The 22334-nt window shown below is 37.5% G+C and overlaps 1 protein-coding gene across 1 annotated transcript; it reads left to right on the forward strand.

Moving 5' to 3' along the window:
- The first annotated feature begins 1869 nt into the window (after positions 1–1869).
- On the forward strand, positions 1870–9564 carry FGB (fibrinogen beta chain). The gene is made up of 8 exons (XM_059066086.2): positions 1870–2021; positions 4659–4850; positions 5330–5513; positions 6451–6678; positions 7208–7321; positions 7669–7794; positions 8000–8285; positions 8906–9564. The coding sequence occupies exons 1-8, from the start codon at positions 1917–1919 to the stop codon at positions 9135–9137; spliced, it is 1467 nt and encodes a 488-aa protein (XP_058922069.1). The 5' UTR covers positions 1870–1916; the 3' UTR covers positions 9138–9564.
- The last annotated feature ends 12770 nt before the right edge of the window (positions 9565–22334 follow it).

A 22334-nucleotide genomic window follows, 5' to 3' on the forward strand; every position in this document is an offset into this window, starting at 1 on the left:
ACGCTAGTTCACTCATTCATTCTACGATTTTTTATCAAATGCCTGCTATAGTCTGTCTTATTCACCAATGTATCCCCAGCTTCTAGCACACTGCCTGTCACATAGGAGGCCCTCAAGAACTATTTGTGGAATGAATGTTTAGTCTCTGGTGTTATGGAGTATAAATTCCAGCGATTTCCTTCCACCTTCCTGGTGATGATGGCAAGAATGCCTGTCAGAGTAGAAAAACAGGGAGACTTATAAGGGAACTTTCACGTCAATGTACAAGTTACTATAGTATGCTAGAAGAAACAAAAAATTAACAAACTTCTGGTAATTAAATAATGGTTCTATTGCTAGTTGATGTAATGTCAGTGCTTGAAAATGAAGATAATATAATGTTACCTCAAAAGAAAAAAAATTTTTAGTTGTCTTAACATTGTGTCTTTTTAAATCAGCAAGAACCTGACATCATTAAAATAAAACCCTGCCCAGATGATTAAAATAAACTTTTCCTCAGTTACATTTTGAAGGGAAATATTATTGCATCTTCTTTTAATTGACACACGCATACACACAAATTTGCTTTCTCAGAGTATGTATTCTTCTAAGAAAAAATAAAACTAAGCTAATCTTATAGTATTTACCCAGTACTAATGAATGAGATAAATTTGGAAAAATCCAATCAACTATTTTACTTAATTTAAACTCAACACTTTGCTTCTATAAATCTGAGTTAAAAGGATTTGGAAATGCAACTTATGTTACCCAGAGAAGAAAGAAATTTAGTGTGTTTCCTACCATTATCAAGAGACTGCTTCAAAGCATTGTTTAAAACATATTCTCCTGATCCAAAACTGGATGACCTGCTATCGTTTTAAGAAAATCACTTAAAAAATTTAACAACAGATGTTTCACTTTGCATACCAAAAAAACCCAGAACAATGCTATAAAGAGAACACTTGCTGGGATTTTTGTTTTGGCTTTGTTTTTGCTATTGATTCTTGTAAGAGTTGTTAATCCTGATTGCAAAAAACAATGAAAAGACGACAAAGTTGCATTTGTTAGCTTATAGGAAATTATGAAAGGAAATGGTGTCTGAGCTTCTATTTGAAATAGATATATGAAGCCTTCACTAATGTTAAAATAACATTGTTTTTATAAATATTAATAATATAATATAAAATATAAAATAAAAATAAAATGTTAACTATGTATCCCATCACCATAATAATGATTTTGATTTAGGAATCTGTAATCTACTAATTATTTTAATAATGTTTAGAATTATTTAAATATTTTAACATATTAGTAAAGTGGTCAGAGCAAAAAAAGAAACTACATTTTCTTTTTCATGTTAGTCTATCATAGCATAAGACATGAATATTATCAATAATTTTGTTATTCTGATTAATGTCTGAAAGAGAAGATGAACACATGGTAATATTATTCTTGAGTTTAATGGCATTTTAAAAAACTGAATTACAGGATTACCTCAAAACAACACTTATGGTAAACCTCTAGTGAGTTCACAATGTTAGTGGGTGCCTTGTAAGTAGGTCGAAATTTTTTGTGCTTGGATTAAAAATATTTTTTTCCTCACACATTCTTTGGGAGCCTGTGTAGCATCCACGTTAATTTACAGGAAATGTGATACACAGCTCTTTTAGGAATGTCCCAATTTCCTATCATATTGTCTGATTAAATGAATTAAGGAACTTCGGTGTTACTAAACTCGGCCAACAGGGAACAGTTGTATGACAAGTAAATAAGTCTTTCTGGGAACATGTTGCTTAAGGGATACAATGGTTCAGACAACAAGTGAACCAAAAAATTAAACATTAACTAAGGAAGGTAATCACTTGGAAAGGCATAGCTAACAGAGGATTCAGGTATATATGGGTTTGAAGATCACTCAGTTAAGTCTATAGCAAAGGATGGTTTCTTGGAACTTCCAAAAATTTAAAACCATGAAACATCTACTACTGCTACTATTGTGTGTTTTTATGGTTAAAGGCCAAGCTGTTGGTGGCTACGATGAGGTGACTTTTAAATATTATTGTATTCTTACTAATATTATTAATATAAAATATAACCAAAACATAATCATATGTGAATATTTATTATAATGAAATTAACATTGATTTTAATTATGAAATTGAATTGTTACTCTCTAAGACCTATTTTATTTAAAGAATGTTGCATAGTATTTCTTATATAGAAACAAAATAATAATTTCTCATTTTCTGGTTTATCACCTTTATTTTCCCAGGAAGAAGATGTCAGAGCTAATGTTAAGATGTGTTTTTCCGATTGTTGCTATCCTGAGTACTATCATTTTCACTGAGTTCTAGCAATATGTTATTACAATTTGAGAACAAATATCTGAAAATTTCCCAGACTATAAAATAATAAAAGAGCAGCATTTTAAAAGAAAAAAGCTGTAGTAGCTAGATGGCTCTTTGGTGAAGGAGGGTAATATAAAGCTCCCGAAATTACAGGCTATTTATGAATGAAAATTGTAAACTAAATCTAAAAGCAGAATAGATCAAGTGTGGTAATAGAAGATTAAAAATTGTTTTTTTCAAATGAGAAATTTATTTATTGTTCTTATTAGTGGTTATCAAATATATCGCTCCATTTAATTTATTCATTCGTAGAACAGTTTTTCCTCAAATACTATCTTCGCTGATTTACTCCTACTGGTTTGAAGATGTCAAAAATACAAAAATGCATTTAGAGAAATGAATATTTAAAGAATTAAAATTTTATTATCAGATGACTCCTGATCAAATTTCTTGTATACAGCATAGTATCACCATATTAGAAATAAAAGTACACAGTAATACATAAATGGAGTGATTCATTTTGGATCACTTGTTGAATTTGAAGGGAACCTAAATGTTTTAATTATCAAACTATACATATAAAAAGATAGTTATTTGGTTAATTGAATTAGGTAAGAAAAATGTAAAGAATGTGTAAGAGTAAACTTTTATAAAGTACTTGGCTAATCACTTTTACATTCCTGCTCACCAACTAATCTACACAGAGACAGTTTACTAGTTTAGCCTTCCAATTGGATTTTCTAGTTTTAGTTAATTCAATAAATGGTCTTCATAAACTTCATATAATTTCTTTCAAGATGTTTAACATTTTTCATTTACTTTTCTCTAGTAAAGCTAGATCACCAACACTACCTCTTTAATTATATTCTAAAATAAAAGGAACTATTTTTCTTCTGTTATAATTTGATTTGTAGTAAACAGATGAATCACATTTCATAAAATTCCTGTCTGGCTGGGACCATGTCTTTGACACAAAATATGTATATTTCCTACAAATCTTCATACATTATTATTTTTCTTGCAGCCACACATAACATATACTATAGTTTAATTTCAGCAGTTAAGCAGGGGAATCTTGATCCAACTTGCCTGGGTTTAAAGCCTAGCGCTCTACCACTAAATGTTAAATATTATTCTAACTTACTGAATAAATGACAGTGAAATTCCAAACAGTCATTCGATGACTTCTAGGCCCACAAAATAGCTAGAGAACTTAGTCTCTGCAGCAAATCTAGTCATTTGTTAATTTGTAATTAAGTCCCAAAAGGTGTAAGTACTGACAAAGGTCATATGATGATAATATAGTTAATCTATGCCAGCACTTTTGTATTGCATTGCATATTTTCCACTTCACTATCTTTTAATGTAATATTTTTTCAATTAGCAAATAATTTTAGTTGCAATGCACATACCTTGAGAATTATTTTAAATATGAGAAAATCATGGTATTTGATAAAGGAAATCAAGTAGAAAATTTCATGAGAATGATTTAACAATTTTGTTGATAGAAGATAAGATTGAAGTTAGTAGTGGAAAAGCCACTTACACTGTAGTATCTGTTATGTGTGATTGCAATAAAAATAATAATAATAACTCAATATGTGCCAGGCAGTCTTCTAAGGGTGTCATATGCAATAAGTCACTTAATCCTAACAATCATCTCATATGGCAGATACTTTTATCATACCTATTTTACAGATGAAGTAACTTGCCGAAGATCTTCATAGCTAGTAAGTGGTGGGGGTCAAGACTGGAAACCAAGCAGTCTGGCTCCAGAATACCTTATTCCTCTTCAAACATGTTAGAGCCAATGGTTGTCTTATTACAAATAAATCCTAAGTAAATTTTGCTTTTAATAAATCTGTATTACCTCTTAAATATTTTTATATAGGAGTTAGCTGAGTTAATCGTCAATTCATAAAAATTGAAAGTAAAAAAATAATTAACAATAATTATTGGAATTTAGTAATCCAGTGCCTTGAGAACATTTATTCCTCCTGACGGTATAGATTTCTTACTATTTTGTGTGTTGCAGTGTATAGGTTTCAGGAATCTGAGGTCATTACCTTTCATTATCTGATGCAACATTTTTTAAAGTCTCTTTTTAAAAACTACCCCAGGCACAATAGCTTTTGCACTGTTTTTCTTTCAACTGTTACTGAAGAGACCTAAGGAACCTATTGATTTACAAACAACAACTAGCTAGTTGATGGACCTTAAGCAAATCCTCAGTCATTTGATAACCTAAGTTATAGAATGAGGGTGTTGGAGTAGCTACACCTAAAATCTCCTATAACTCTCTACATTTTATTTCTGCCTGGTTCGCTGAAGTATCCTTTGCATGCCCGTGGTCATCGACCCTATGACAAGAAGAGGGAAGAGGCTCCCAGCCTGAGACCCGTCCCCCCTCCCATCAGCGGAGGTGGCTATCAGCCTCGTCCAGACAAAGCAGCTATCCGCCAGAAGAAATTGCAGAGAAAACCCCCTGATGCTGATGGCTGCCTGCACGCTGACCCAGACCTGGTGGGTGGGCCTCCCATGTGAAGAAGGCCTGTATTCATCATGTCTTCCTGATGTTGTGTTGACCCACATTACCATCATTTTTATTTTGTTTGTTTCTTTTGAATGTAAATACAAAACATAAACTTATTGGGCCTTGGGCTAAGGGTGCTTTTCTAATTTTCTTTGGTCTGGGCCCAAGATTACAAATTAGGACACATAACACATCACGAAACATCATCTCCTTTGTACTTTGCCCACATTGTCTGTTCAGATGGTAACATTTTCATAGGCTAGTTACCTTTGTTCTGTGGTAAGGATTATTTTTAATCTTCAGAGGAATATAATGATGAGTCTAGAATTTCTTGTCTCACATAAAGAAAATCAAATTGCCAGTTTTTATACTGGTGAATGATATCATTGAATTTTCACTATGTGCTATTTTCACAAATATCCATAACCCCAATCCTTCATCTAATGTTAGCTATTTTCTTTATTTACAGGGCGTGTTGTGTCCTACAGGATGTCAGTTGCAAGATACTTTGGTAAAAGAGGAAAGACCAATCAGAAAGAATGTAGAAGAGTTACTTGCTAATATAGAGTCTGTTTCCCAGACCTCTTCTTCAACCTTTCAGTATATAACTCTGCTAAAAACCCTGTGGAAAGAGAGGCAGAAGCAACTAAAAGGTAGATATCCTTGTGTTTCCTGTTTGATTCTATTATAAAATTGAAACTGTCAGAGTGCCATGGGAATGCACAATTCTGAGAAGATTCATGTTTCCAGATGAGTCCGAGTAGTTCAGTATGAGCCTGATTACCCCAAGGTCCTCACTTAGGCATCTTCACCTGCAACTTGTCTGACAAGCACTATGCAACTCTTATTCCCAGTCTGGCATCAGCAAGGATGATTCTCTATGAAAATTTTCACTGTGAGTCCTTATTTTTAGTCTATTAAAAAACTTGTGACTCCGAAGACAGTATATTCACAGAGTAAAAATTTAGCATTTATAGATTTAACATTTGAGGTTTTGAATATGTTTCCAGTATATACTCAATTGAATTGAAGATAATGATCTTATCCTTTGACTCCTGAGATCTGAACTTTGAGTGCTATTGGCCTGGTGGTTAGGAATCAGCTAGTGAGCCAGCATGGCATAGATGTTTCAGGGAGTAGCATACCCAAGTTTGGACATTTTTCAAAGGAATCATGGCATTTCTCTTGTGTATTTCAAGGCTCTGCTGTACTTAAGTAAGATGGATAAATAAATCAAGTGTATCTACTCCATAAGATGTTGAACTTCTGAGATGGAAAGCCTAAGTCCTGCTTTCTCCTCTTTTCCTCACCAAAGTAATAAACAACTTATTGTATTTATTATTAGGCATAATTTTTAGCTTAATCTAAGGTAAATTACTATTATAGTAGCTAGACTGTATGTTAATTTGTGTATGCCATGGGGCAAATAATTTCCCCTAAGTACAACTACATATCATGACTGCCCGATGTTCATTCTGGGTCTATTAGTTTATTCTCAGAAAATCAGAATCACAATTGTGTGGTTGAATACGTTTAGTTTTTTTATCGAGAGAAAATGCTAACCATTCCTACATAATTTCATTTTTCCAGATAATGAAAATGTGATAAATGAGTACTCCTCACAGCTGGAAAAGCACCAGTTATATATAGATGAGACTGTGAACAGTAATATCCCAACTAAACTTCGTGTACTCCGTTCAATTCTGGAAAATGTGAGAAGCAAAATACAAAAATTAGAATCGGATGTCTCAGCTCAGATGGAATACTGCCGCAGCCCGTGTACTGTCACTTGCAATATTCCTGTGGTGTCTGGCAGAGGTATCTAGTTAAGACACATATTTCTAGCGGTTCCAGAAGAACTCACACTCTCTAAAAATAAGAGAACTAAAAGAAGTCCAGTGGATTTTCCCAACAGATCCTAATGACATCTTAGCACATCATGAAGATATCCCTAGCATGCCTAATGCATTTGCCAGTTTTTGATGAGTAGGAAGCAGTGTAATGATGGTGGTAGCTCCATGTGTGTAATGTACATGCTTGCTTGAAAAGATGGTGGAATCATGGATAGATGTAGGGATTTCTCCATCACGTGGGTTCTGGAAGTTTATGGAAATCACAGGACACAAAAGGTAGAGAAGAGCTTTTTCACCCCCTTGGCAGATAGAATTCCTTGAAACTGAGTTTGATTCTTAGTAAAAGGAAGATTCAGTTTCTACAACATATTCTCAAATGTCTAAAATAAAATGTTCCTTAGTATCTATGTAATCAGTTATCTTACAAAATTAGTGACTAAAGACAAGGTAACGATGTTGTAGTCCCTAAATATAATGTTATCTTACGGTTGCAGAATGTGAGGAAATTATCAGGAAAGGAGGTGAAACATCTGAAATGTATCTCATTCAGCCTGACAGTTCTATCAAACCATATAGAGTATACTGTGATATGAAAACAGAAAGAGGAGGTAAGTGTTTGATAGCTTTTGACCTATTATGCTGAAATTATTTTGATACCATAAAATGCCAGGAAATAAAACCTAGCTTTAACGTAGCTAACAATGAGCCAATTGATTTGGAATTCAATCTGATGTTTTAGAATATCTCTGATTCACAATTTAGGGTAAGATAAGGCACTTGCAGTTTCCAAAGATTTTGCGAGTTTTCCTCTCACATTTATTTCCTTATTATATCTATTTTGGAGCACTAAATATCAATGGGCATGAATTAAATGGACAAGAAATTCAGACATTGCCCTCAAAGCAACATTATTTGTTAGTGGTAATGTGTGTTATTTTGTTTCTTTCAACCGAAGGATGGACAGTAATTCAGAACCGTCAAGATGGTAGTGTTGACTTTGGCAGGAAATGGGATCCATATAAGGAAGGATTTGGAAATATTGCAACCAATGCAGATGGGAAAAAATACTGTGGTGTACCAGGTAAAAGCTGGGAGTACAAAACAAAATCATTCTTTTTTAAATGTTTTTTTTTTCCATTTAAAAAACGTAGTGTTGGTAGTCTGTTTTTAGGAGTTTTAGGAGGTTAAGAAGAATTTACAAAAAGAGTATAAAAGCTAATGATGAGGGAAAAAAGCCAGTTTTTTTTAAAGGTTTTATTTTTGGTGAGATGTTATTTTTCCTTTAGGTGAGTATTGGCTTGGAAATGACAAAATTAGCCAGCTTACCAGGTTGGGACCGACAAAGCTTTTTATTGAAATGGAGGACTGGAAAGGAGATAAGGTGACAGCACTCTATGAAGGATTCACTGTACAGAATGAGGCCAACAAATATCAACTCTCAGTGAGCAAATACAAGGGCACAGCTGGCAATGCCCTCATAGAAGGAGCTTCTCAACTGGTGGGAGAAAACCGGACTATGACCATCCACAACAGCATGTTCTTCAGCACATACGACAGAGACAACGACGGCTGGTACGTGCTGGTTCTTCCCTCCTGCTTTTAGCACCGCTGCTAACATTGCTGCTTGGAGTCATTAATGATGGCTAATGTGATTAGTGACTCTCATTTCTTGGGTACTTCCTGTGTGCCAGCCACTGGCACACGGGAAAGAGCTAAGCTCTTTCTGGGTCACTCTAAAGCCCTCCAGCTATAAGGTTGCCATTACTATCCTCATTTTACAAATGAAGATTAGAGAGATTAAGTAATTTACACAAAATCACATAACCATAAAAGAGACAACTGGAATTTGAGCACAGTTACTAAGTAGTGTGTACTTAGATAGATTTCCCTATCTCTAAATTGGACTGTGTATATCAAAACCTCCATTTTGTTTTCCAGGGATCTGTAACACTAAGGGCTCTGAAAGCTGTCATTTCAGGATAAAGTAACAAATATAGATTAATTTGCCACATAGGCCCAGTTCTCTCCCTTTCTTGCTATAGGGCAGAGAAGACCTTTGCTGTGTAATTGTGACTTTACAAATAGAACCAGAGGGAAGGAATATTGCACCCAGCACTTCTCTGTGCGTACTTTGCAAAGAATCAACTTGAGAGCACTGCAGTTCTAATAATCCCAAACAAATTTCCTTTCAGGAAAACTGCAGATCCCAGAAAGCAGTGTTCTAAAGAGGATGGTGGTGGATGGTGGTATAATAGATGTCATGCGGCCAATCCAAATGGCAGATACTACTGGGGTGGCCCTTATACCTGGGACATGGCAAAGCATGGCACAGACGACGGAGTGGTGTGGATGAACTGGCAGGGGTCCTGGTACTCGATGAAGAAGATGTCCATGAAGATCAGGCCCTACTTCCCAGAGCAATAGTCCTACATACATAATTATTCTTCCCTATGTGACAAAATTTTTATATATCATGTCATCAGAATTTTTTTCATACCTTATATCCCTCTAAAGCTATCAAAATGTAGTAAGTGTGACTTTTTGGAAACAGTATTTAGGCAAATGACATTTAAAAGAGCACATGATTTTCTTTCATATTCATCATTTCTATTGCATACCAAGATGTAACTAAAAGGATGGATGACTGTGGGTAGTCAGTGTTCATAATTTCAGGGGATTGTGAAAAGTTTCACATTAGGAAGAGAAATTTTCTATCCTTGTGGGAAAACTGTGAGGTGAGCTAAAAACCTGTATTTAAAAGTCCACTTTTAAAACTCTCCTTATTTATGTAAGATCTGTCACAGAAAACTCAAAAAGATTTATTCATTAAACTGGTTTCTGTTACAATAAATTAATGTTTTCTTATTTGGTACTCCACATGGCCACTGAGTTAGGCTTTGAACTTGGGAGAAAAGAGAAGCATTCACAACCTCAGGTAGCTAATGAAATGTCAGTGAACCCCTGAAGGTTCAGCATCTCCCTCTGCACCATGAAAATCCACTGCTCTGCAGGGAACTAGACTTGCGGATCAGAGATTTCCAAGAGGACAGTCACGGTCAAGTCTTCACCATTTGTTTTTTGAGGGAAACAGCGAGGGAGGAAGCAGCATTCGCCTGTTGCCCCTGGAGATTCAGCCTATTAGCATCAACTGGGTTTTTGTTTTTCACATGGTCACACCAGAACTGAAGTAGAAGTGAATTTCTCTTCTTCTACTTCTCCCTGGCAAATGAGTATATCAACGCAACTTTCTTTTACTCTGTATTCTCCATCTGCCCTGTGCAACCCTCTGACCCTTAGTCCTCCTTCCCTCTTGTAGTGTGTCATTACCACTGATTTTCATGGAAACATTGTCCTGACTCTCATCTTCTTAACCTTTGCATCTAAGCAAAGGTTATTCATTTCTATCATGGAAATACCATCACTCCCTTAATTCTTCATCACAGCCAACATCAACTTTTACCTGGTTTCCCTGCCGTAGGTTCTGTCCCACCTATATTCAATTTGTCTGTTACTCTGCCATCACATATACCATCCTAAAAACAGAAAATTCTGACCAAGTTACTTAATGTTAGCTTGTTGTTATCTAAGTGTTAAAATCCAGATTTCTTAGCTGGGAGTGAAAATGGTTTGTTACTTGGTCCCAGCACTGTCTCCTGCCCCTGTCCCCCTTCACTATACATCTGCACTCTTGTCACAGTGAATTTTTCACCATTCCCGGAAAGGTCAGGCCCTTTTATATTGTGCTCCCACTGTAAACAACATCTTTCCTCCAACACCATCTGACAAAATTGCTGTCCATTTCAAGCTTCGCTTTAAATGCAATTTGCCTGTTCTACACATCTTTCTCCTTTGCTGATAATGAGCTCTTATTCATCTTTGATTCCAGAATCATCTGCCTGTCAGAAAGTCAGATTTTCATAAATTTATAAATATTCTATGACTAAATCCAATGATTATCAAGATCTTGGATAGCCCTTTTTAAGGTAGAACCCATTTTCCAATAAAGGCACACATAGAAACTCAATATGCAAGATACTGGAAATTAGAAAATTTGCAGCAAGCCTGAGTGTATCAAAAGCCCACGAAATAAAGGATGGTGAGGTGGCAGGGGCCCAATCTAAGGGCAATATCCCTCAGATCTTTGTTCAACCCCCTTATGTACTCAGAGAGGACTAAGTGAATCTTAGAGTTTAAAGTAAAACCACAGATTAAAACCCACTAAAGTAGATAATCCGATGGTCAATTTCTTAGTTAATGTACAAGTAGCAGAAACAAAGAGACCACACCTGGGTAATATGTAATATCTATCTAGAAAGAAGTAAGCCTTCTTAAGGTATCAGTTGGTAAGAAATGTTACCTATCTGATTTTGCCCATTCAAGCTTCACAATTTCAAATACAATCAAAAGGTAGTGTCCCCTAGTTAGAATATATAAAACAGTATCTAAAAAGGTTAACTCATGACTTTTATGAAGATAATAAAAAGATGAGTTGAAAATTAATAATCCCATACTATGGCATGAGAACTATAATATATTTATTATACAATTAAGACTGAAACTATGGAACAAACTATAAAGGATATATGCACTTGGGATGTAAACTTCCCATTCCTCTGCATTTAGGAACAAAGGAAAACAAGTAACCAATGTTAACTGAAGCCTTGTTTTTTAAGGTGAAAACACATGGGGCAAAAACGTAGATTATCTAGCATACCACGAGCCACAGTAGTTGAACTGACATTTCTGTTCAACCATTACACACACTGATCATCTAATCCTGCAGAGCTTATTTCGACTACAGAGTTCCTGGAGTCAACCCAGGTTTATTACATCAGAACCTCTACATGGGAAGATCCTAAGAAGATACATTTTTAATAAATGTCCGCAAGAGATTCTGATCACCAGCTGGATTTCAGAACGAGTGATTCAGGCTGCATTTGCATTCACCTGAGACTCCCATCTGTCTTATCTAGCACTCTTCCCACTCAAGTGGTGACTATGAGGCAATATTTAGAGCAAGAGGTCATCTTTGAAATTACTGTGACTTCATACTGTGACCACCGCCTATCTTTAAGGCTCAGCTTGGATTTTAGCAGCTGGAACCACTGTTTCTATTCTGGTACCTGTCAGTCTCAGCGAATTCTTCAGTTGGACTCTTAGTTTGTCTTCGGTGCAGAAACAAATGAAGGGTGCTACCTACCATTTGCACATAGAGCTGAAGCTGTGGTCTGAACCACACACATTGCCCCGCTGTGCCACGTGACCTGGCGCCCCGCCTGACGCTCACTGCCGCTCAGTTCTGCACCAAGTCACAATGTGCTGGTGCATAATTATGCCTGAACCTAGCAAATGGAATAAGTTCTGCTTATTTTAGCATTAATTGTGATTTTAAATAACGAAAGGAGTACATGTTGGGCTTCCCTGGTGGCGCAGTGGTTGAGAGTCCGCCTGCCGATGCTGGGAACATGGGTTCGTGCCCCGGTCCGGGAAGATCCCACATGCCTCGGAGCGGCTGGGCCCGTGAGCCATGGCCGCTGAGCCTGCGCGTCTGGAGCCTGTGCTCCGCAATGGGAGCGGCCGTAACAGTGTAGACGTTTTGGGAAATACAGAGAAATATAGAACAATTTATAATTTCAGCACTAAGAGGGAAGCAGCTAATATCTCGGTAGATTAGATGTTTTTCTTTTTATCCTGTGCATGTTTTAGAATTTGAATATTTCACATTGTGGCACGGAAAATTTTCCATGTTACTTAATATTCTTCTTCCATGTTACTTAATATTCTTCTATTCTTTCCATGTTACTTAATATTCGTCTATAGTTAATATTCTTCCATGTTACTTAATATTCTTCTAAGTTTCAGTCTTACAAAGAAATTGTAAGAATAGTTTAATGAATACCTCTATGCATTTCACCTAGATTCACAAACTGTTTGCTACATTTGCTTTATCTCTCAAAAGGAGATACTTATATTCTTCTATAGTTACTTAATTTTCTTCTATATTCTTCTATTCTTTCCATGTTACTTAATATTCTTCTTCTTCACTATAGAAGAATATTAAGTAACATTAATATTAAGTAATATTAATCATATTTCTATGATTTTTAATGGCCATATAATATTCCATAGTGTGCCATGTACTCCTTTTTTTTTTTTTTTTTTGCGGTACACGGACCTCTCACTTCTGTGGCCTCTCCTGTTGCGGAGCGCAGGCTCCGCACACAGAGGCTCAGTGGCCATGGCTCACGGGCCCAGCCGCTCCGCGGCACGTGGGATCTTCCCGGACCAGGGCACGAACCCGTGTCCCCTGCATCGGCAGGCGGACTCTCAACCACTGCGCCACCAGGGAAGCCCCATGTACTCCTTTTTTAAGCAAGTGTCTCTCATTAGACATTTAGATTTTTCTGACCTAGTCCTAATAAAGACAGTACTGCAATTAGCATCCTTATGCATAACTTTTTTGCATATATACATAATCTGTATGATTTATAATATAGGTTTTTATCTATTTCCTTCTAGAATAAATTCCTAGAAGCAGAATTTCTAGAGGAAATAAAGGATTTGGGCATTCTAAAATTTTTTTTTTTTTTTTTTTTTTTTTTTTTTTTTGCGGTATGCAGGCCTCTCACTGTTGTGGCCTCTCCCGTTGCGGAGCACAGGCTCCGGATGTGCAGGCTCAGCGGTCATGGCTCAGGTCATGGCTCAGGTCATGGCTCATGGGCCTAGCCTAGCTGCTCCATGGCATGTGGGATCTTCCCGGACCGGGGGCACGAACCCGTGTCCCCTACATCGGCAGGCAGACTCTCAACCACTGCGCCACCAGGAAAGCCCTAAAATTTTTTAAATAAATGTATTGCCAAATAACTCTCCATAAAGATTGCATTGATTTACCTGTAACACACAGAATTAGAGGTGTTTGTACTTTTATTTTTCTTCTCCTTCATGAATGCTGAAAGTTATGATTAAAATATTGACAATTGGGCTTCCCTGGTGGCGCAGTGGTTGGGAATCCGCCTGCCGATGCAGGGGACACGGGTTCGTGCCCCGGTCCGGGAAGATCCCACATGCCGCGGAGCGGCTAGGCCCGTGAACCATGGCCGCTGAGCCTGCGCGTCCGGAGCCTGTGCTCCGCAACGGGAGAGGCCACAACAGTGAGAGGCCCGCGTACCAAAAAAAAAAATATTGACAATTGCTTTAATTTTCATATCTTGAATTACTGGTGCAACTAAGGGATTTTTAAATGTTTAATAATCGTTTGTGTATCTTGTTTTGAGAGTTCCCTTTCAGGTCCTATCCCCAATTTTCTATTAGGAGAATCATCTTTTATATGAATTCTTAAGCATTCTTTATGTATGTAGGATAGCAATCAGGAGCATATTACCCACTATTTACTCAAATATTTTATTTCCTAGGTGATTACACTGGGAGAGGAGATTACACTATTTGCTTATGCAAATAGTCTTAACTGGTATGAATATTAACTGTTGTAACACTTTCTCTCCTCCCAACCAAGATGTGACCAACAGGTGATATGTGTTTTGGTTTTGTCTTTTGACTGAATTATATTTATTTCTCCAACAACTTTTTTTTTTTTTTTTTTTGGTACACGGGCCTCCCACTGTTGTGGCCTCTCCCCTTGAGGAGCACAGGCTCCGGATAAGCAGGCCCAGCGGCCATGGCTCACGGGCCCAGCCGCTCTGCTGCATGTGGGATCTTCCTGGACCGGGGCACGAACCCGTGTCCCCTGCATCGGCAGGTGGGCTCTCAACCACTGCACCACCAGGGAAACCCCTCCAACAACTTTTTATTTGAAAAGTTTCAGTCTTATGAAGAAATTGTAAGAATAGTTTAATGAATACCTCTATGCATTTCACCTAGATTCACCAACTGTTTGCTACATTTGCTTTATCTCTCAAAAGGAGATACTTTTAATGCAGTTTTGCAACAGCCTATGTAGGTATATGACCCTGAGGTCATAGATCTATTGCAGATAGAACCAAAGGTGGATTTAGTAAATATTTTCCAGAGTGCTCTGTTGCAATCAACATGTAGCCACCTTCAGCAATGAGCTGATGAAGAGGGAGACCACTGTTTAACAGCTAAGCATTTCTCAGCTCAATCCTGGCAGGTTACCTTAAATTTTCTTGCCTCTGTGGTTTTGAAGTGTTGCTTTTACAAGTGGAAATGGAAGACAAAATGTCTAACTCTCGTATGAGAATATGAATCTCTTCCCCGGGTGCAAATTCCTCACCATACTACTTAACTCCCTTCTATGATGTTTAAGTCCCTGACACCCCCAGCCTCAATTAATTAAAGATTTTTCTTCATAAATGAGATTTATAAAGTATTTGAGAGTCAATTAAAACGAAGATATAGGTGAATTAATAAATGCATAAATAAATAAATATGATAGCTCCAGAATGGTTTCTATGTAAATTTCATTAGCTACAAGCAATTTGTATAATCTTCACCAAAATCTAAATGTTGCTACTTCTGAAGTTGTTTCAGCAAATGCATGCTGCATGTACTTATATTAATATGGTATCATTTTCTTTCAGGCTTTTCTAGACATGATTTGAGATAAATAATGAACTTGGATGGATGGGTGTTGTTTTGATTCACCAGCTGCACCCCTAGTGTTGGCTAACTTGGAAATGTATTTTGTTGGTTATAAGGGGAACACATGACAGAGTATAATTAGATCAGTAATACTACTGGAAAAGTAATTAAAATTAAATGCTATTTGCAATACACATGTTTATCTATAAACTACAGTATCATTATCCTAGAGCTTAGAATAAATTATGTGGGCAACTTAAGTGGTTACAGCCTGTAAGAACACCATTGTGAGCGTCATCCCCAGACATGTTTCTTATCATCACATTATTTAACCTCCCTAAGCTACTATTTTCTCATCAAAAAATTAATTTATAGAATGTCCTCACCTTTATTAAAGGAACTCTAGTAATTATCAATTTAAAATATTTTTATAATATTTTCTGGAAATTTAATACTTTATTCTAAAAGGTTTCCAGACACTAAAAATAAATATGTAAATAGAATACATGAATCAAAATGTAAATAATTTCTTTTAATAAAAATGAAATATGACATCAATAGATATAGAAGGGATTTATGCATTCAGTAGGAGTTTGAAATGGAAGACCTTTAAAGTTCCTTTTAACCCTTAAATTTCTTAATTCACAAATATTTTATTGGGTCATTACTTTGTGCCATACCTTGAGTGAAGTAGTAGGGAGAACAATACAGTCTCTGCATTTAAGGAAAGAGTAATCAAGAGGTTTCTCATGCACCACTCCATGCTAAAGAGAGCATCAAGGTGGCCACAGGCTAACAGATGAAGATGGATCTATCTAGGTGTAAAATTAAGATACAGCTGAATATTTTTTACATTTCTTACTCAGGAACAAAATACCTAATTCAGCACTTTCCTCTGTAGCAGACATATTTTTTTGTTGTTGTTGTTGTTTTTTGTTTTTGGGGGCGGTATGTGAGCCTCTCACTTTGTGGCCTCTCCCATTGCGGAGCACAGGCCCTGGACGCACAGGCTCAGCGGCCATGGCTCACGGGCCCAGCCGCTCCATGGCATGTGGGATCTTCCCAGACCGGGGCACGAACCCGTGTCCCCTGCATCGGCAGGCGGACTCTCAACCACTGCACCACCAGGGAAGCCCTGTAGCAGACATATTTAAAAACCACGTACTTTACTGGCAAAACTTTCAGGTTCATATCTATTTTATTCATTTACTGGTTCATTCATTCAAGTTGGGGTTATTTTAAAATGGGTAATCTAAACAGAACTTGCAGATTGAGAGGGGCTTGGGTGGGGTAGGCGGTGGGAGGAGAAGTAGCACCACGAGTAAGTAGCAGAAGTTAAGGAAAGAGGAAACAAAAAAATTTAAAAAGTCAATGTAAAATAAAACTGTTTTTATTTTTTTTGCGGTACGTGGGCCTCTCACTGCTGTGGCCTCTTCACAGGCTCCGGACGCGCAGGCTCAGCGGCCATGGCTCACGGGCCCAGCCGCTCCGCGGCACGTGGGATCCTCCCGGACCAAAGCACGAACCCACGTCCCCTGCATCGGCAGGCAAACTCTCAACCCCTGCGCCACCAGGGAAGCCCAAAATAAAACTGTTTTTAAACAAATTCATCAACTGTAAGAAAATCTTCTACACTGAGTGATAGAGAAAGTTTGGAAATAAAGGAACAACATGCAAAAAATTAAAGAAAGAGGAAACAATAATAAAATTAAGAAAATAAAGTTAAAATTGTTTTAAAATGTATTTATTATTTTAGGAAAGCTTTTAAAATAAAGTGATAATGTTAAAATAAAATGACTTGTAAAGATATATAGGTAAATTCAATAAAAAAGAAATTGGGGGCTTCCCTGGTGGCGCAGTGGTTGAGAATCCGCCTGCCGATGCAGGGAACACGGGTTCGTGCCCCGGTCCGGGAAGATCCCACATGCCGCGGAGCGGCTAGGCCCGTGAGCCATGGCCGCTGAGCCTGCGCGTCCGGAGCCTGTGCTCCGCAACGGGAGAGGCCACAACAGTGAGAGGCCCGCGTACCACAAAAGAAAAAAAAAAAAGAAATTGGGAGTAATGATAATACTAATATTTAACAAGGTGAAATTCAATTCTAAAAGGATGAAACAAGTAAAAGAGGCACATTATATAATGATTAAAAAGTATAATCCATGGAGAAGATATAGTAGTCATAAACTTTCATGCACTAGATAATAAAAGAGCCAATAACATAAAACAAAATTTCTAGAACAGGAAAAGAAAACACACATACACAAAACACTGAGTGAGACCTTATTATATACACACGAACCACACATAAAAGCATGTATGGGGCGCAGTGGTTGAGAATCTGCCTACCAATACAGGGGACACAGGTTCGAACCCTGGTCTGGGAAGATCCCACGTGCCGTGGAGCAACTAGGCCCGTGAGCCACAACTACTGAGCCTGCGTGTCTGGAGCCTGTGCTCTGCAACAGGAGAGGCTGCAACAATGAGAGGCCCGTGCACAGCAATGAAGAGAGGCCCCCTCTCACTGCAACTAGAGAAAGCCCTGGCACAGAAACAAAGACCCAACACAGCCAAAAATAAGTAAATAAATAATAATTGTTTTTTAAAAATGTATGTGTATATAAATCTATGTTCATGCATACATGCACATATTTTAAATATGATACATCAATTATATAAAATAAAAAAGGTACAGAATATTTAAATATTATCAACAAATTTGGTAACATAAAATTTTGTAACCTATAAATGTAAAAATATAATTCTTTTTGCCTATGAAACAATCACAAAAATTAATCATGTACTTGTCCACAAAGAATATCTTAATTTTAAAACAGAATGAAAAAATTGGTTAAACTAAATAGTTGATGAAATACTTGGAAATTAATAATTAAAAGATGACTCACCAATTCCACATCAGGTCAGGGTTATAGAAACAAAAAGATAACTCACCCAAACCCCCTAAAAAAGTAACTAATTGGAAACTAAGAAAGGCTTTTCTAAATAGCCCCTAGAACAAACAAAAGAAGAAAAAATTGAAATCAGAATTTTTCTAGACAGAAAGAAAAAAAGTGAAGGGTAGGAGGGAGAATACTTCATCCAAAAGCTATACTTTAAAGATGACCAAGACAGTGTAGCACTGGAGAGAGTCTGTATAGAGATCCAAAAAGACTTTTAATAAAGTTGGCATTTCATTTCCCCTGGCAAAGAATGGTTTAATAAATGACCTAAGCATAACTGGCTAGAAAACAAAAGTTGACCTTCTTCATAACTTATTAAAATGAATTCTAGGTTAATGAAATATTTAAATGTAAAAGAAAAAACAATAAAACTATTTAAAGAAACTTTAAAAACCCATCTGTGCCTCCCATCCTGGGAGCCTGTGCAGCCTGCCACCACTGCCAGGGTCCCGTGATCCAGGGACAACTTCCCCGGGAGAACACACGGTGCGCCTTAGGCTCATGCAACTTCACACCTGCCACTGCCGCTGCCGTTGCCTTTGCAGGCTCGCCCTGCATCCGTACCCCTCCCTCCTCCCCCCCCCACCCCGCCGTGTGAGTGAGCCAGAGCCTCCGAATCAGCTGCTCCTTTAACCCCATCCTGTCTGAGCGAAGAACAGACGCCCTCAGGCGACTTACACGGAGAGGCGGGGCCAAATCCAATGCTGAACCCCAGGAGCTGTGCGAACAAAGAAGAGAAAGGGAAATCTCTCCCAGCAGCCTCAGGAGCAGCGGATCAAATCTCCACAATCACCTTGATGGACCCTGCGTCTGTGGAATACCTGAATAGACAACGAATCTTCCCAAAATGAGGAGGTGGACTTTGAGAGCAAGATATATTGTTTTTTCCTCTTTTCCTCTGTTTGTGAGTGTGTATGTGTATGCTTCTGTGTGAGATTTTGTCTGTATAGCTTTGCTTTCACCGTTTGTCCTAGGGTTCTGACTGTCCCGGGTTTTTTTGTTTGTTTGTTTGTTTACTTTAAAAAATTTTTCTTCTTAATAATTATTTTTTATCTTAATAACTTTATTTTATCCTACTTTATCTTCTTTCTTTCTTTCTTCCTTCCTTCCTTTCTTCCTTCCTTTCTTTCTTCCTTTCTTCCTTCCACTCTTTCTTCCTTCCTTTCTTCTATCTTCCTTTCTTTCTTTTTTCCTTCCTTCCTTTCTTCCTTCCTTCCTTCCTTTCTTTCCTTTCTATTTTTTCTCCCTCTTATTCTGAGTCGTGTGGATTAAAGGCTCTTGGTGCTCCAGCCAGGCGTCAGGGCTGTGTCTCTGAGGTGGGAGAACCAACTTCAGGACACTGGTCCACAAGAGACCTCCCAGCTCCACGTAATATCAAACGGCGAAAATCTCCCAGAGATCTCCATCTCAACACCAAGACCCAGCTTCACTCAATGACCAGCAAGCTATAGTGCTGGACACCTCATGCCCAACAACTAGCAAGACAGGACCACAGCCCCATCCATTAGCAGAGAGGCTGCCTAAAATCATAATAAGGCTATTATGGTGCCATAATAACATAAACAAATATGGAAGAGTTAGAGATGGACTGTGTTATTTTTGAGAGGTGCACATAAACTATGAGGGCTCAGAGAACAATTCCTGGTCGTATGTTCTGTGGTAGGCATTAAGGAAAGGGTGACAGAAGGAACATTACTGAGCTGTATTTTAAGGGATGAAGGAGAGGCTTCTAGGAAGCATAGCGAAAGGCACAGAATCTTTAAAGTAGCTGGTATCCCAATACCAGTGAGGAATTCAACGTAATTGAAGTGTAAAGTGAATGATTGTAGAGGCCTAAGGAGATCATTTGCGAAACAGCTTGTATGCAAAGATAAAACCTTTTAACTCAACATTGAGATAAGTCCTTAAGCAGGAGAAAGACCTGATTGGATCTATTTTTAAAGGTAATTTGTGGAGGAGGAATGAGCAAAAGAATGGTGATGAAAGACAACGTACAGACTGGGAGTGCAAACTATGCTATCAACAAGAGATTAATTTCCAAAATATATAAACAGCTCATACAGCTTAATATCAAAATAACAAACAATCCAATCTAAAAAAATGGGCAGAAAACCTAAATAGACATTTCTCCAAAGAAGACATCCAGATGGCCAATAGGCACATGAAAAGATGCTCAACATCACTAATTACCAGAGAAATGCAAATCAAAACTACAATGAGATATCACCTCACACCAGTCAGAATGGCCATTGCTAAAAAGTCTAAAAATAATAAATGCTGAAGAGGGTGTGGAGAAAAGGGAACCCGCCCACACTGTTGGTGGGAATGTAAATTGGTGCAACCTTTATGGAGAACAGTATGAAGGTTCCTTAAAAAACTAAATATAGAGTTACCATATGACCTAGCAATCCCACTCCTGGGCATACATCTAGAGGAAACTCTAACTCAAAAAGATACATGCACCCCAGTGTTCATATTAGCACTATTTATAATAGCCAAGACATGGAAGCAACCTAAATGTCCATCAACAGATGAATGGATAAAGAAGATGTGGTATATATATATATATATATATATATATATATATATATATATAATGGAATATTACTCAGCCATAAAAAATAATTAAATAATGCCATTTGCAGCAACATGGGTGGATCTAGAGATTAACATACTAAATGAAGCAAGTGAGATGGAGAAAGACAAATATTATATGATATTGCTTATATGTGGAATCTAAAAAAATGATACAAATGAACTTATTTACAAAACAGAAATAGACTCACAGACATAGAAAACAAAGTTATGATTACCAAAGAGGATGAGGGGGAAGAGATAAATTAGGAGTTTGGGATTAACATATACACACTACTATGTATAAAATAGATAAACTACAAGGTCCTATTGTATAGCACAAGGAACTATATTCACTGTCTTCTAATAACCGATGATGGAAAAGAATATGAAAAGGAATATATATATATATATGTATACCCATATATATCTATCTCAATCACTTTGCTGTACACCTGATACTAACACAGCATTGTGTAAATTGACTGTACTTCAATAAAAATATAAAGAATGGTAGTAGGGCTTCCCTGGTGGCGCAATGGTTGAGAGTCCACCTGCCGATGCAGAGGACGCGGGTTCGTGCCCTGGTCTGGGAGGATCCCACATGCCGCGGAGCGGCTGGGCCCGTGACCCATGGCTGCTGAGCCTGCGCGTCCGGAGCCTGTGCTCCGCAACGGGGGAGGCCACAACAGTGAGAGGCCCGCGTACCGCAAAAAAAAAAAAAAAAGAATGGTAGTAAAGTGAGAGGTTAAGAGACTGTTAAACAGCTCAAATGAAAAAAGAGTAACACAAGATAACATAAAAGCATAAAAGTGTTGTAAGAATGGCCATTTTTAGAGTAGGAGATGGTTTGGGAGTAGAACAAATAATTGATTTAAAGGAAGAGTAGAAGCTGAGAAGGAGCCCAAGTTTTCTAGATTAGGAAACAGGAGAGCTAATGAGGCCTCTGACTAGGATAAGAAATAGAGAGATACAATAGGTTTTGATGGGAAGGTAATTAGTTAATCTTAGATTAATGAGAAATATCTAACTAGATGTGTTCAGTATGAGTTGAAAATATGGATCTGAAGATCAGGGCTGAAGTTTTAGATTATCAAAAGCCTATTGATGGTAATTGGATCTGTAGTGATTGTCAAATCATCCAAGGAGAAAATATACTCACTTGCAGAGTGATAAAAGATGGACTGCTAATTGCTTCTCTCAACCTCTATCCTCCATCTCCTCCTAATTTTAATCTTGTGTCTAAGAGAACAGGCAAGGTGCCTTGACTTCTCCAGAAGCTTGGCCTGTGTGACTCATGGGACATAGAGGATGTGCTCTATGGAATGTCCTGAAAAGTTTCTTAAAAGAGGCAAGGCACTCCTTTCTCTTCTGTCTCTCCTCTTCCAGATTTCCCAGGACAGAATGCTTGGGACGTGATGTAAACTTGAGGATGGAAGTTATTTATTACAATGCAGGCTTCCTAAAGACACCATGGGAACATATTCCTGTAGAGTTTTCCGTCTTATTTAAGCCACTTGTGTCAAACCTAATC

This window comes from Kogia breviceps, chromosome 6 (genome assembly GCF_026419965.1).
Source record: "Kogia breviceps isolate mKogBre1 chromosome 6, mKogBre1 haplotype 1, whole genome shotgun sequence".
NCBI lineage: Eukaryota > Metazoa > Chordata > Mammalia > Artiodactyla > Physeteridae > Kogia > Kogia breviceps.